Below are 14,355 nucleotides of genomic sequence, written 5' to 3'. Positions count from 1 at the left end.
AGAATTAATACCCTTCTGATAGGGTTACATATGATTCAGCTAAGTGCACAAGCCAGCAAACTCATCTGATAGTTTAATTTAATTGTAAATTATGTTTCTAAACAGAATAACAGGCTCCATTTATCCTGCTGTAAATCTAGAAGAATTTAGGCATACCAGAAAGAAATGTGATAATGATTTTTATGATACGATCTTATTAGTAGAATAATCATGTCAAAGTTCAAAAATTATTTGGTGGATTTTAAGTGCTTATATGATAAACCTACCAATTAATATAGTGTAATATTCTATTTACAGCATCCTGGCTTCCTATATAAAGGCATGATCTGTTTCTTCTACATGATCTTTACGCTGCTAAAGACGTTTCGCAGTGTTCTTCAACTGATTCACACTCATCTGTCTAAGATTTTAGAAGTGTATTTATTTCATAGTTATTTCAAATTAAGTCATTTCATTATATATTCTGCTATCATGTATAATTTGTCATTATATATTTAATCTGGTAATATTAATATTATTTTTAAATGAAGGTTTATTAATTCAGATTTTTGTATATTCAGGTTTTGCAGATATATTAAAAATAATGCAGATAAGTAATTTTTAAAAGACCTGAGGCACAAAAATAAGGGGAGAATAATTTTATAGTATCAAAAACAAGGATTTCTTTTCAACAAAGGACAACATAGAAAGTAACAAAGAGTCAAAATAATTAGAAAATATTTGCAATATCTCAAATCAATATGGTGATGACTAATTAAATATTTAAGAAACTCATAAGAAGAGAAAATTCAGAAATTCAACACAAAAATATATAGTTAATCCTTTCAAAAAGTGAAAAAACAGGGTAGTTAATAAATATGTTTAGGGAAGAGCAATCTCATTTATAATCAAAGAAATGTGAATAAAAACATTAAAAAAATTGAACAGTTAGATGGGCCAAATTGAGGTAGGAAAGTTATATAATTCCATTTGATGAAAGAGAAACACTCACACACTGTGAGTGGGAATATAAACTGCTCAGGAAATTAAGTATTTCTTACAACCCAGCAACCTGGATGTAATATTCTCCTTATAGCATCCTGTCTTCCCATCTGGAAGCACAATCTGTTTCCTCTAAATAATCTTTTCATTATTCAATACATTTCATAGTGTTCTTGTTATTGTGCACAGAGAAACCCTCATAGGCCTGTATCTGGACATGTCTGTGTCCATTCACTGTGACAATGTGAATAAAGGGAGTTTAGAGACAAATTATGTGTCTGTCACTAAGAGAATGGGTAAGTCACTTGTGGTGCACACGTAAGATGAAATAATAGGAAACAGTGAAAACCTTAGAACTACTCTGACATAAGGCAAAACAGGTTTTGAAAGAACTGTTAATTGAAAGTAGAAACAAATCAAATAAGTCCTAAAGTATAATGCCATTATGTAAATGTAAAGTACCTCCAACAAAACCATGTAGTTCCAAGAACATATACATACCTAAGGACATAAATACATCAGAGTGGATATGTCAGTGGGAAAGAAGAATGGGACTGAGAATAAGATTTGAAGTGAAAACAAACTAAAATAAATGAAGGACTACACATGCATTCATAATACTAGTGTGATTTAACCTGGATGATAAAGCTAAGCAATCTCAATAGGCCTGGAATCTAAAATACATTGTATTTTCATTTCCAACTGTTTATCTCCTATTTCCATGTCATGTCAATTATGAGATAATGTCAGTGATTGCAATCTTCCTTATTATGGGCCAATTTTAAGAAGAATTTTTCTAATATTCTATCATTAAGTATAATGTTAATTATATCATTAAACATAATGTTCATTTGAAAATAAATTTCATCTAATAGAAAATAGTCTTCTGTGAATTTTTAAAATTAGAAATAAACTGATTAAGTTCAAATAATATTTTTAAAATAATAAGACTATGACATTACCTGACACTAAATCATCCTTACATCTTTTTGACAGTGTCTTGCTGTTTTCCAGGCTGGTCTTGAACCCCTGGGCTCAGGAGACCCTCCTGCCTCAACATTCCATGTAGCTGGGAATACAATCATATTCTGCTGTACCCAACATATTCTTATGTTTTTGTAGCAGATCCTAACTGGTAAATATTTTACAATATAAGTTCAATTTTAAGTGCAAAGATTTTATTTAGAACATTTCCAATGACTGTTAACCTTTACCTCTCTATTGAGTGATGATTCAATATACCTAACTGCCAATGAGCAACTTACTTGTGAATTTGTCCTAAGCACCACAAACTTGACACCTCCAAAACTGAATTTACTTAATGTTAAACATTATATTTTTCATACCCACCTCTCATTTCTTTCTATATAATCTAAAGTTCCTCCACTATTCTCTTACTCCCCATTTCTCCCACCCCATCATATATCATCATTCACTTATCAGGGAAAATATTCCGTCTTTGGTTTTTTGGGGGATTGGTTTATTTCACTTAGCATGATATTCTCCAATTGCATCCATTTATTTGCAAATGCCATAATATTATTCTTCTTTCTGGCTGAATAATATTCCATTGTGTATACATACCACAGTTTCTTTATCCATTCATCTGTTGAAGGGCATCTAGGTTGGTTTCACAATCTAGCTATTGTAAATTGAGCTGCTATAAACATTGATATGGCTGTGTTACTGTAGTATGCTGATTTTAAGTCCTTTGGGTATAAACCAAGGAGTGGGATAACTGGGTCAAAAGGTAGGTCCATTCCAATACACGAATGGTATGAGTCTACATCATGTACAACCACAGAAATGAAATGATGTACTCCATTTGTATAAAATGCATCAAAATGTCTGTAAAAAATTAAAAAATAAAAAATTTAAAAATAAAATTTAAAAAATTATATTAGGGGATAGAACATTTTGAGATATTAATAAGTTATTTTGAATCCTGTCCATTTCAGCTTTCTCATTGCTATGGTTTGAATGTCTCCTCCAAAATTCAGGTGTTGAAACTTAAAGGTCAACATGATAGAATTTGAGGGTAGAAACTTTAAGAGGTGATTGGACCATGGAGATTCTCCCTCATGATTGGGGTTAAAGCCCTTGTGTAAGAGGCTCCAGGAAGCATTAGGCTTGCTTTCCCTTCTGCCTTTGGCCATATGAGGGCATATATTCCTTCACTCTGGAAGACACAGCAACCAGGTGCCATCTTGGAAGCAGAGAGCAGCCCTCACCAGACAACCAAACTCCTATAACCTTGGTCTGGGACTCCCCAGTCTATAGAACTGTAAGAAAATAAAATTCTCTTCTTTATAAATTACCCAATCTGTGGTATTATGTTAGAGAAGTACAAACAAACTAAGACATGTACCAAAATCTGTGCAAGAATCTAGGGACTGATTATAAAATTTCAGATGATACTCATGCACAGTCTATTGAGTAAGCGGCATATGTTTTAAGAATGGATATTCATGCTCTGAATTGGGAAATGACAACAATATCCTTATTCAATTGCTTAGCCTGAAAGAAGAACAAAATTATGGCATTTGCAGGTAAATGGATAGAACTGGAGAATATCATGCAAAGTGAAATAAGTCAGTCCCACAAAACCAAAGGCTGAATGTTTTGTCTGATAAGCAGATGCTGATCCATAGTTGGGAGTGGTTAGGAAAGAATGAAGGAACTTTGAATTGTACAGCGGGGAGAGAGGAGGGTGGGGATAGAAAGGACAGTGGATTGAGACAGACATTATTACTCTATATACATGAATGAAAAAAATTTTTTAAATAAATAAATAAAAAAATACCCTTATTGAAAATTTTTGAAAATTAATCAGTGTTATACAATTTTAGTAATACATGAAATTACTGAAACAATAATTTGGAACAACAAAATGAACAAACTACTGATATTAAAATATGAAGGTCACAGACTCTAGTGAAAAGATCCAGACACAAAAATTATGTTATATAATTCCATTTATATGAATTAATAAAATAGGCAAAATCAATATATGATGGTAAAAAAAATCAGAAACAACAATTGACTCAGTGGCACGTGGAGTTGGTTAAGAAGGAACACAAGATTTTCTGAAGTGATGGTAATATTCTATATACTGAAGAAGTCTGGATTACACAGGTGAATGCATTTGACAAAAGTCAATAAATGTATTATGTGCACCTCATTGTAACAAAATTTATCTTAAAAAAGCACCATGAACAAAAATAATCAGCATTCTTTTTTTTCTCTCCTAAGGAACTCTAGTGGAAAAGGGCTTATTTGAATTACATCAAAAATCCTTTTATTAGCCTTTAAATATTGCCTGCATGTCTGAGGTAACAGGAGGCATTTTTGTCATTTTTATTTTAGTCCAGGACATTTTACCTCTGGCATTCCTTGTGGAGAGAAGGCACTGAAAGGTGGAACAACATCTGAAACATTTTCATATCCCGGAGGAGGCGGTTCAAATAATGATGTATTGAAAATCTAGAGACACAAACACAGTAATCAGAAGTAAATCATTCGAAGTCTAATTCCTACAATCTAGCAAGGGGAAATGCTCACTACCTTCTGTGGGGGGTAACTAATCCTTCAGCATTGTGAGAATACTTATCAGATGCTCACCAATGTGCTAGAAGTTGTGAGGAATGCATGAGATGAATCAGTTCAGATCCTGTTCTCAACATCCATCCAGGGAACAAATCTAACAAAAAATGCTTTGTCTCCCTACATTAGCAATCTTTTTTTGTTTGTTTGTTTGTTTTTTAAGTGGCATGCATCCCAGTCTGGCTTAAATAAAGGCCTAAATATATCATTGCTTCACAGAAGGTTAGCCATCTCTTAACCTCTTTAGATCCCTGAGAGAACTCATAAGTACCAGCTTTTGATTTAGGGAAAAAAAAAATTGTTTTTAAAGATAAAAATTTTAAATTTTAGTCTCCAAATACAAATGTAGTAATATATGGTAATGGTAGGCACTTATTATAAAAGTGTTAATTTAATTAAGAATAAATTAAGTATGAAATTCACTTTAACAAGTCATTACCTAATTGAGGATCACACCCAATAGTATCTGGATACACTGAACAACATTCACACTAAAAAGAATAGAAACCATGAAACAAAACGTATGTCTTTCTAAGTGTCATCTTTCAATTGGGAAAGACAAAAGTAAGTAATACTCAGTAGTCACCTCCTCACCCACAACAAGATGTAAAAGCAGTAATCCTGAGTCAATCCTAAAATCCATGCTACAGTGTGGAGGCTGAAGGCTCCCCTAAGGTCCAGGTGATGTTAAAGGTTTGCTTCCCAGAGTGGCACTTTTGGGAGGTGAAGTAATCTTTAGGGAATGATGAGTTGGCCTTAGGTCATTGAAGGTATGCCCTTAAAGGGGATTATGGGGTGCCAACCTCTTCTCTTTGCTTTTTGGTCATGAGGTTAGCAGTTTGTCCATGTGCTCCTGCCATTATGTGCTGCCTTGTTCAGAGGCCTAAAGCCAGGGAACCTTCATACCCCTGATCATAGACTGCGACTTCTAAAACAAAGAGCTTAAAATAAACCTGTTTTTCTTTTTTGTGGTGCTGGGGATCAAACCCAGGGCTCTGCATTTGCTAAGCAAGCACTTCACCCCTGAGTCATACTTCCAATCCCTAAACATTTTCTTTTAGGACTTAATTATATTCTCTCAGGTATTTTATTATAGTAATAAAAAGATGACTGAACTAGTCTGATTTGCCTCAGTTGAATCTATCAGGGCATAGGGATCCATGAAAGAGATACAGGAGTTAGGAGTCTGATGTCAGTACCAATAGTGGAGTTAAACAGGACCCCTGCATGAGGCTGGTCTCCAAAGAACAATGTTATTTAAGGTTAGTGATAAATTAGAAAGAAATCTGCTCCACAGAAAGTGATGGCTTAGTGTACAGTAGAAAGAAAGGCCCCTGAGTCTAGTAATTTCCCATTCATGACCTATATGGTACAAAATGCCTCAAGCTAAAAAATAATATTTTAAAGTAGTACCAGGTTTATGGTACCCTCTGGGGCTTGGCAGCAATTATCAGTATGACTCAGCCTTCAATTGAGGATTTAAGGAAGTTCCACGAAGTTGTGAGAAAGAGACCCCCAAATCACTAAACACACACAAAGTAGTTGGAAAAGAACCAATAGAAAGAACAAGGAAAAATCCCATTTGCAAAGACTACTTTTCTTATATTTATCATGCACAATATTGAATTAAAAGTCAAATGAGAAACTATACTCCATTTTATATGATGTATCAAAGTGCATTCTACTATCATGTATAATTAATTAAAACAAATTTTTTAAAAGTCAAATGAAAAAATTAAAAATAATTTATAGTTTAAAAAAGGACAAAACTGGAGAAAATTAATTAGTTTAGGAGACAGATCTGAAGGAATGGCCCAGCATGCAGCACAGAATCTTAGTAATGAAAAGTATAGAAGAATTAAGAGAACTAAAGAATAAAATGAGAAGGGTCAGAACATATAAGAGTTCTAAAAGAAGAAAAGAGAATGTGGAACAGCTAGATTTGAATATTTAATGACTAAGAATATTTCAAAACTAATAAAAATTATGAACTCTCAGATTTAGGAGGTTCAAAATAGTCTGACCAAAATAAGTAAGAAAATAATCTACACTCTACTTATCATAGTAAAACATCAATGCTAGGGTATTGAGTACTTAGGTAAAAAGCTATATAATAGTTTTATATAAAATTAAAAAAATAAATCAGTTGCTTAATAATCTTCAAAATAAAGTGTCAAGGCCAACTAATTCTTCATGAAAGGTTAAAGAAGATCATTTCAATATAGCACAATCTTTCTCAGAGACTAATATAAACAACTCATATTATAAAATGAGTATGATCTAGAAATTATAGCCCAACAAGTAACTTGCCAAAAAAATCAAGACTAGACATGTTAGGAATACAAATTGAATATATATGAATATATAAATTTAAACTCCTATTACCAGTTCCAGAAATGTAAGGTTAGATTAACATTAGGGTATTACTTAATGCTATTATCAGCTCAAAAAAGAAAAATGTTATGCTCATCTCAAAAGAAAAGTGTGTTGATAAACGTCAACATAAATCCATAGCAAAAAGTCTTAGCAACCTGGAAAAGAAGCACGTTAACCTGATGAGAGTATAGCAACTATCAAAATTAATGGTGAAACTTTAAAGTCATTCCCTTCAAGACTAGAAGAAATTCAAGGTTACCAGGTATCATCGCTTCTTTTCAACAGCATACTCTAGTCACTACCAGTGCAGTATACCCAGGGTAGAGGGGCTGGGAGTGAATCTGGGGTAACATTGTATTACTCTTAACTGGAACACTAATTGTCTCTCTCTCCTGAGGCTGATGGGACCTCGAATGAAACAAAATCAATCACTACACCAAAATTCCCACACTTTCCAAGTTTCCCATATTTTTTCTGTGATTTGCGTAGGGTACAAACTTAGTGTGTCACTGGATAAGTTTATAAAAGAAACTTGCTAAGGTGTAATAAAAATCTATCTAGAAGCAAAGCCATATAGGTAAATCTTCCAGGCAAGGGAGCATTCAAGCTTGCCTCACTTGATTTTTGGAAATCTTCAATACTGTATCATGCTGTGCAGGAGTGAATTTCACAGCAACTTATGAGTTATTCTAACCATGAAGAAAAGTATCTTTAAGGTCAAGGAAATTACTTACTTGGTTGAACTTATTAAATGTGGAATACATACCAGTCTTAGTGCATTAGTCACTTTCTGAAATTCACTAGTAGCTTCATATTATGTGTTCTATGAGTATAGCTTAAACAATTTTAGATTACAAATTTCTGTTTACTTTTTGAGACATAAAAAGGAAACGTGCAGTTCATTCTCTGTGGTATGTTATCTCTGCATGAACAAAGCTGAAACAATGTACCTGTATACACTAAGAATACTGGATTTCCAATAGGATCTAGAAACTACTAACTATATTTGTTGCCTGTGGGCAGGGAACTTGTCTGTGTTACCCAAGACTAAAAGAAATCATAGTTTACCACATAGTTCAGCTGTGAATAGTTAGTCAAATACAACAAATTGCCCTATGAGATAAGAAAGAACATTGGTAACAGAGTAGTGAGATGAACATAGAGTTGAATTTTCACAATGTCTATAGTTAATGCCAGAATTTGAAACAAAGTAATCTGTTATTTATAGAAATGGAGGTGAATGTCAAAAGAATCAATGGGTAGTTGAATAGTGATTATACTGAAAATGGTAAAATAAAGAGAAAGTAAGGTATTCCAAAGGACCATGTGATGAAATAACATTTGTAACTTGTATAAAAATTAAAACCAACCAATGATATAACTTAGAATAAATAAGATGCTTTAGGTAGCTAACACCATTCAGAAAAATCTCCACAATGAAACTTCTATACCATTGATTTTTACATAATATGATAGGCTTTTGTAACTTTATAAATGTATAAAACAACAAAAGTAAATAATGAAATAATAAAAACAATGAACCAGTCAAAATTGGTAGGTGAAGAGAAAGGAGAAAAGAAAAAAAAAAAAAAAAAGACTGTTATTTTCCTTTTTATATACTAACAATCCCCAAATTTGATATATCAAGATAGTCTTAAGTATATGTGCATTTTTAACATTGTCAATATTTTATTATGTCATTAAACAATTTTCCTTTAAAAGCAAGTTTAAAGGAAAAGAAAGTTCATACTTGATTGTATAGATATGCCAGCACTTATTTTATAATTGCTATGAGACTCTATGATGTATATTGGTATTCCCCATACTTTAAAAATACTTTTAAATTTTACAAAATTTAATAGCATTTCTTTAAAGTTAAATTGTTCATTTCCATAGTTTAAAATAGTTAATATGGAAAATCATATTAGGAAATTTAGCATGGGATTATATCAGTGACTGAATAAAACAATACATTAGTTATCAAGAAGAGACTGAAAAATTGTCAATAAGAGGTTAATATTTTTAATAAAATTAATATTCAAACTACATGACATTTTTCAGTGCACTGAACAAGCTGGATATATTTGAAGCAATATGTAATTTAGAAGATCCAGTAACAAAAGGATTGAAGAAATTCTTCTAAATTGAAAGAGACACTTTTGGATATGATAACCCTAAAACTAAGATGTGGTAAACAGGGGTAGATATTTGAGTTGCATTTTATAAGCTTTCATACTGAACACAAATTCCAATAAAAATTATGCCAATTATCTATCTGTGCTTTCTTCTCTTTTTCATGTATGTGCCTGAGCTTGCAAACAAGATTACATATTCTATAGTGTAGATAATAACCTATATAACTTGCCTCCAAATCATTTCCTCCCTCCAAATGTCCCACACAAGCTCTTGTCAGAGACCTTAACACATAGTCCTTTTGGACATAATCATTTATTGCCTTTTAGCTTTTTGAATAAGATCAAGTGGAAACAGTCATTACAAACCAATAAAACCTTTGATGAAAACTGCACACTGGATCAATGAATATTTTAGCAACTCCAGATCTATGCAGTGTCTTCAAAATTTAGACCTATCAAAAGTGAATCTATTTTAGTTTCTTGGAAGCTTACCAGTATATAATATTTGACATTGGTGTGCAATACTAAACTACAAAAAGCAGTAACTATCATAAATCATTAACTTATCAGAATCTTCTCAACATCACATTAAATTCAAACATCATGAGAAAGTAGTTGACACTGTAATGAGTTATCAAAGATATTATTCACAAACTGATAATATTGATTTCTTGTATCAATATTTGAAGGGAGAGCATATTCTTTCACAGGAGGTATTTGAAAAGAATAGAGTAGGATGGATGTTTCTTTTATTCCCTTTTTGTTTTTTTACCTCATTTCCATCTTCATCAATTATTGAGATGTAGTTGGGATGAGTCTTATTTGGGTAGGACAACAGGACATCATAATGGGCTAACTCAACAGAATCCAGGCCAAATTCTTTCCACTGGGATTGAATTTGCTTTGCAAGCTCAAAGTTTTGTTCTGTTCCTGCTAAATGCGGTATCCGTGTAAAATTACTGGTGAACAAAAATTGAAAGTGGTTAGAAATTAATGTTTAATGAGCCTTTATCCCAAATTAACATGATTATAGTAGAGTAAGTGCAAGAGGCCGAGGAGATTTTTCCACACAGTAAAGAAGTTTGAACTTCAAGTTCTTTCACTTGGAGGGGCTCTTCCAAAAACCTGCCAGGCACCTCAGCAAATTTTTATCCATGGTTTTGATTCTGTTGCAATTAATTGATGCGTTTGTTATGACTATGCAAGTCTATGTGTCTATCTACCTATGTGCATGTTATGGTTTTTTTATACAAAATTATACTTTGTATTCACTAGAAAATCCTTCAATCACTAGAGGTACTTCAGATATTTTTGGGATAAATGCACTAAGTTAATTTGTAATAAATAAATAAATATTCAAGGAGAATTCGTGCTCTGAAAATAACTATTCTAATCAAACACCTATTAATTCTATATGTATGTTTTATTTTAGTTGCTTTATTTTTAGTTGCTTTGTACATGCTTCTGAAATTTACACATTTTTCTCTTTTGCTTTAGGCTATTTCAGGAGGTGTGGAACTAATATCCAAAATACGCCAAACATGCTCTCCAAATTCATTCTCATCACAACAATATTATTATCTCCATGTTATAGGGCTAGAAATGAAGGTTCAGGAAGGTTAAGTATTCACTTAAACCTACTTTAGTATTAGTGGGCAAAGATGGAATTCAAACTCAATTCTGTTCAACTCCCAAGTCTGTTCTTACTAAAAAATCTATCTTCCTCTAAAGCATGAGTCAGCAAACTAATTTCCTCAGGTCAAATCTAGGCTACTGCTGGTTTTTGTATAGTTCACAGACTAAGAGTGGCTTTTACATTTAAATAGGTGAATAAAACAGAAGAATCCTGTTTTTGATACTTCAATTTATGAAATTCAAACTTCATTGCCTAAAATAATATTGTATTAGAACTTACATGCTTAATTTTTAATGTATTTTCTGTGGCTTCTTTGGTGCTGCAATAGCAAAGCTGAGTAGGTATGACAGAGACCTGTTGGTCCATGAAGGCTGGTCCCTTTACTGAAAAAGTTGGCTGACTCCTACCCGGAAACTTCTGTAATAATGAATGTTCAGCTAAGAGTATAACCCCCCACATGAAATGAGATGCAAGATAGGCAGCAAACTAAACTTTTAAAAAAACTGATGCCTGTGTATGAACTATCGGGTCAAAACTTCTAAATAGAATATTTCTCCAATAAACTATTTATACAAATTTTTAAGTATATGCTTACTATAGGAACTTTTTGATGTTTTCGGCTTTCAATTCATCCAAAAATACCTTCTTCAGACCATTCTGTGGAACAATGTTTGTAGCTTCATTGGAAGATTTTATAAACCATCCTGTAAAATACATACAAATACAGGAATGAGATATGAGCTCATAGAGAAGTGTTATTTTTCTTTCTGATTTTATCTGTCATGTGTAAAACACAAATCAGCAATTACCTCTGATGTTAGCTGAGATTTTCTGAAATTTAATTTCCCTTGCCTACTTCCTCTGAAAAAACATCATGCAAACATTTAAAATAACAAAGCAACATATTTTTATTTCAGTTTCAATAATAATACACTTGCTATTTTAGAAACGTTTTATGAAGAATCAGCACTTGAATTAAGTATGGTATTAAGGTTTCAGCTAAAGGAGATACACTATATATATTAAAATAAAGTCAAAATGCAGATCTGCTTTCTTTCTCTATAAACCTTCTCTCTCTAGTGACTTCTTGTCTGTTGACCTAGAATAAATATTTAATAAATGTTTATAGTGAATTAACTATGAACATATTTCAAGTACATAAATGATTTCAAAATGTTGAAGAAAACTCAGACTTTTAATTTGCTCTGCTTCTGAAATGAAAACAAAGTGTGCTGCAATTTTGTTTCTAGTTAAAATAGGCTTGAGAAGTTGAAGGTCAGAAAGCTACAGTGAAACTCCAATTTACCCAACATCTCTGCAAAGCACACTGTGTACGCAGGAGACCAGAGGCAATGCATACCCACATTATATAGAGCCCATTGGCCTCTTCTATTGACTTAATCTAAGGGAGAGAGGGAATCATTATGGAATTTATTTGGAGAAAGTATATTGATAAGGGATTAAAAGTGTTACAAACTTAACAATCAGTCAGATTTCATAATGCTTTCCAATTATTGATCACATGTATACACATACACATGCGTATAAACAACACATTAAAATACATGATTGGCACAAAAGAGATGATTTCACCTGTGCATTAAACTAAAGGACTTTGATTAGACTGTGGGATCGGGGAAGGAGACACACTGAGGATGAGATATTTGATATTTGAGTTGAGATCTGAAAAGTGAACATGATGAAAAGCACAGAGGCCTGCTGAGGGGAGGGGAGAGCAGAGCACCTTAAGGAAAACAAACAGACAAACACAATAAAGAGCCTATTCTGTGACTTGGCCACTGACACTGAATACAGGAATTAGGATGATGCCTTTAAGACAGACAGGATATTTGAATACTATGCTGACCTTGCTAAGTTCTTAACTCCTCTTTTTCCAGTTAAGAAAATGAAAACTCAATTTGAAATGTATCATTATTGAACACTTATCTTATTTAAGCCCCACAGCAACCCTAAGTGGTTACCAACACCCACATGTTAGTTCATGAACAGAGTATATAAAGTCTGTTGAGACTCCAAGGTCACACAGTGAACTAGCAGATGATACAGGGTTTGAATAAACTTAAGTGGTCCACGTCCTGGTCTTCCAAATCCCACAGAGGGGATCCAGAATTCAGAGCAGGGGTTTAAAAACCTTACAGTAGTCCTATTAGGAGCCTCTCCTTATAGAGGAGAAATGAAGAACCAAAAACCCCAGTATGATGCTAGGAACTTTGCATGCTATTTCATTTACTATGATCTATAAATTTCAGATACTATTCTAACCATAAAGTGAAAAACTGAGATTGAAAGACTTGGTCATTTGTTCAAGGTCAGTACGAATTAAAATTAGAATTTTAAGTCTGAGTCTGCATGCAGTGCTCCTATTTTCTTGTAGAGTTGGATTAAGTCTGTAAATCAGTACAGGAAACATCGCAAAAGGCCAGCAAAGATCAGTTCAAAGCGCTGGCAACAAATCACCCATTTCTTAAATGTGCCTCTGCTAGTCCCAAGGACTGAAGAATGAGAAGACTCCTTTTGCAGCAATACCCTGAATTCTACCTTGCACCCGAAGCATTCCCAGGCACCGAAGTAAACGAAAACCCCAAACAGGTAGGAGCCGCTTCAGGCAAAGCTCCTTGGATAACCTCGTTTCACAACCATAGAAATAATGCTGCTTGTCTCCAAAAGTATTGAGTCTTGCAGGGCGTGGGGAACCTTTCTAAATTCAATTTCAGGTTCTCCCCGTTTTATACCTTAGCCAGAACTTGCGGCTTCTTTAGAACTTAACCCTATACTGACTGCGCCCTGCAATCCTCCGTCAAACTCCAGGCGACTCTTGGGCACATTGTCCTTTTTCCAAATAACCGTCCCTAGGGAAGACATGCGACAGGATCCTACTCCGCAGCAGGCTCACGAGTCCCCGGGACAGCAGAACTGCGCGGGGAGGCTCCGAGGTTTGCTTATTAGCAAACGCCCCTACCGAAGAGGAAGCCGAGGATAAAGAGGCCGGAGGCTAGCACCAGCGCCCCCGTGAAAAGCCAGCGCGGGCGGCGCCCCGCAACTGCAGCTGAGTCGTTCTCGCGCAGGGGATTCCACATCTCCGCTGAGTCGGCCAGGGCCTCCCGGGACCCGCGCCTCTGCTGCGGCCGCACAGGCCAGTCCTAGTCCGGCCCTGCGGCGAGGCAGCTTTCCTCCACTAGTACCACCCGCGGCTTGAATTCACTCCCAGCCCTGGGGGCCAGACCCGCCCAAAAAGTACTTCTAGTTCACTCTGAACCAATCCGAGGGAGGGGTGGGCAAGTAACCCGACCTCTTTCGAGGGCGCTTTAAAAAAGAAAGAAAGAACGAGAAGGCGGGGAGGGGAAGGAGGAGGGGAGGGGGAGGGGCGGATCTGGGAGGGTGGAGCGCTACTTTTCTTTAGGAAAATCAGTACCGACCTGGCCCCAAGATAGTGGAACAAACTTAAACCGTCTCTGGAGAACTTTTTTTTTTTCAGCTTCGACGTCCTACAAAATGCTTTATAACTGTGTGCTGCATAACTTAATCTGAAAAGGCAATATCCGGTTCTTGTACTGTCTTGGATATTTAAATAGGGTTGGCAGTGTCATCTACCATGGTGCTCTT

At 34.5% G+C, this 14,355-nt stretch overlaps 1 protein-coding gene across 3 annotated transcripts in view; it reads right to left on the bottom strand.

The window, feature by feature from the left end:
• Positions 1 to 13,985, bottom strand: part of LOC124960251 (Putative N-acetylated-alpha-linked acidic dipeptidase) — a 48,846-nt gene extending 34,861 nt beyond the window's left edge. For 2 of the 3 annotated variants that reach the window (XM_047518948.1, XM_047518947.1), the window contains exons 1-4: positions 13,712 to 13,985; positions 11,327 to 11,435; positions 9,868 to 10,054; positions 4,363 to 4,464 (exon numbers count right to left, since the gene is read on the bottom strand). In XM_047518948.1, the coding sequence (XP_047374904.1) occupies positions 4,363 to 4,464; positions 9,868 to 10,054; positions 11,327 to 11,435; positions 13,712 to 13,829 (516 nt within the window). In that variant the 5' untranslated portion in view covers positions 13,830 to 13,985. Of the gene's footprint in view, positions 1 to 4,362; positions 4,465 to 9,867; positions 10,055 to 11,326; positions 11,436 to 13,484; positions 13,680 to 13,711 lie in introns of those variants that run through there. The other variant, XM_047518949.1, reaches the window with a different exon arrangement.
• Between the last annotated feature and the right edge of the window lie 370 nt (positions 13,986 to 14,355).

The sequence above is a fragment of the Sciurus carolinensis genome, chromosome 11 (assembly GCF_902686445.1).
Source record: "Sciurus carolinensis chromosome 11, mSciCar1.2, whole genome shotgun sequence".
Taxonomy (NCBI): domain Eukaryota; kingdom Metazoa; phylum Chordata; class Mammalia; order Rodentia; family Sciuridae; genus Sciurus; species Sciurus carolinensis.
This window is presented reverse-complemented; position numbering and strand designations above follow the sequence as displayed.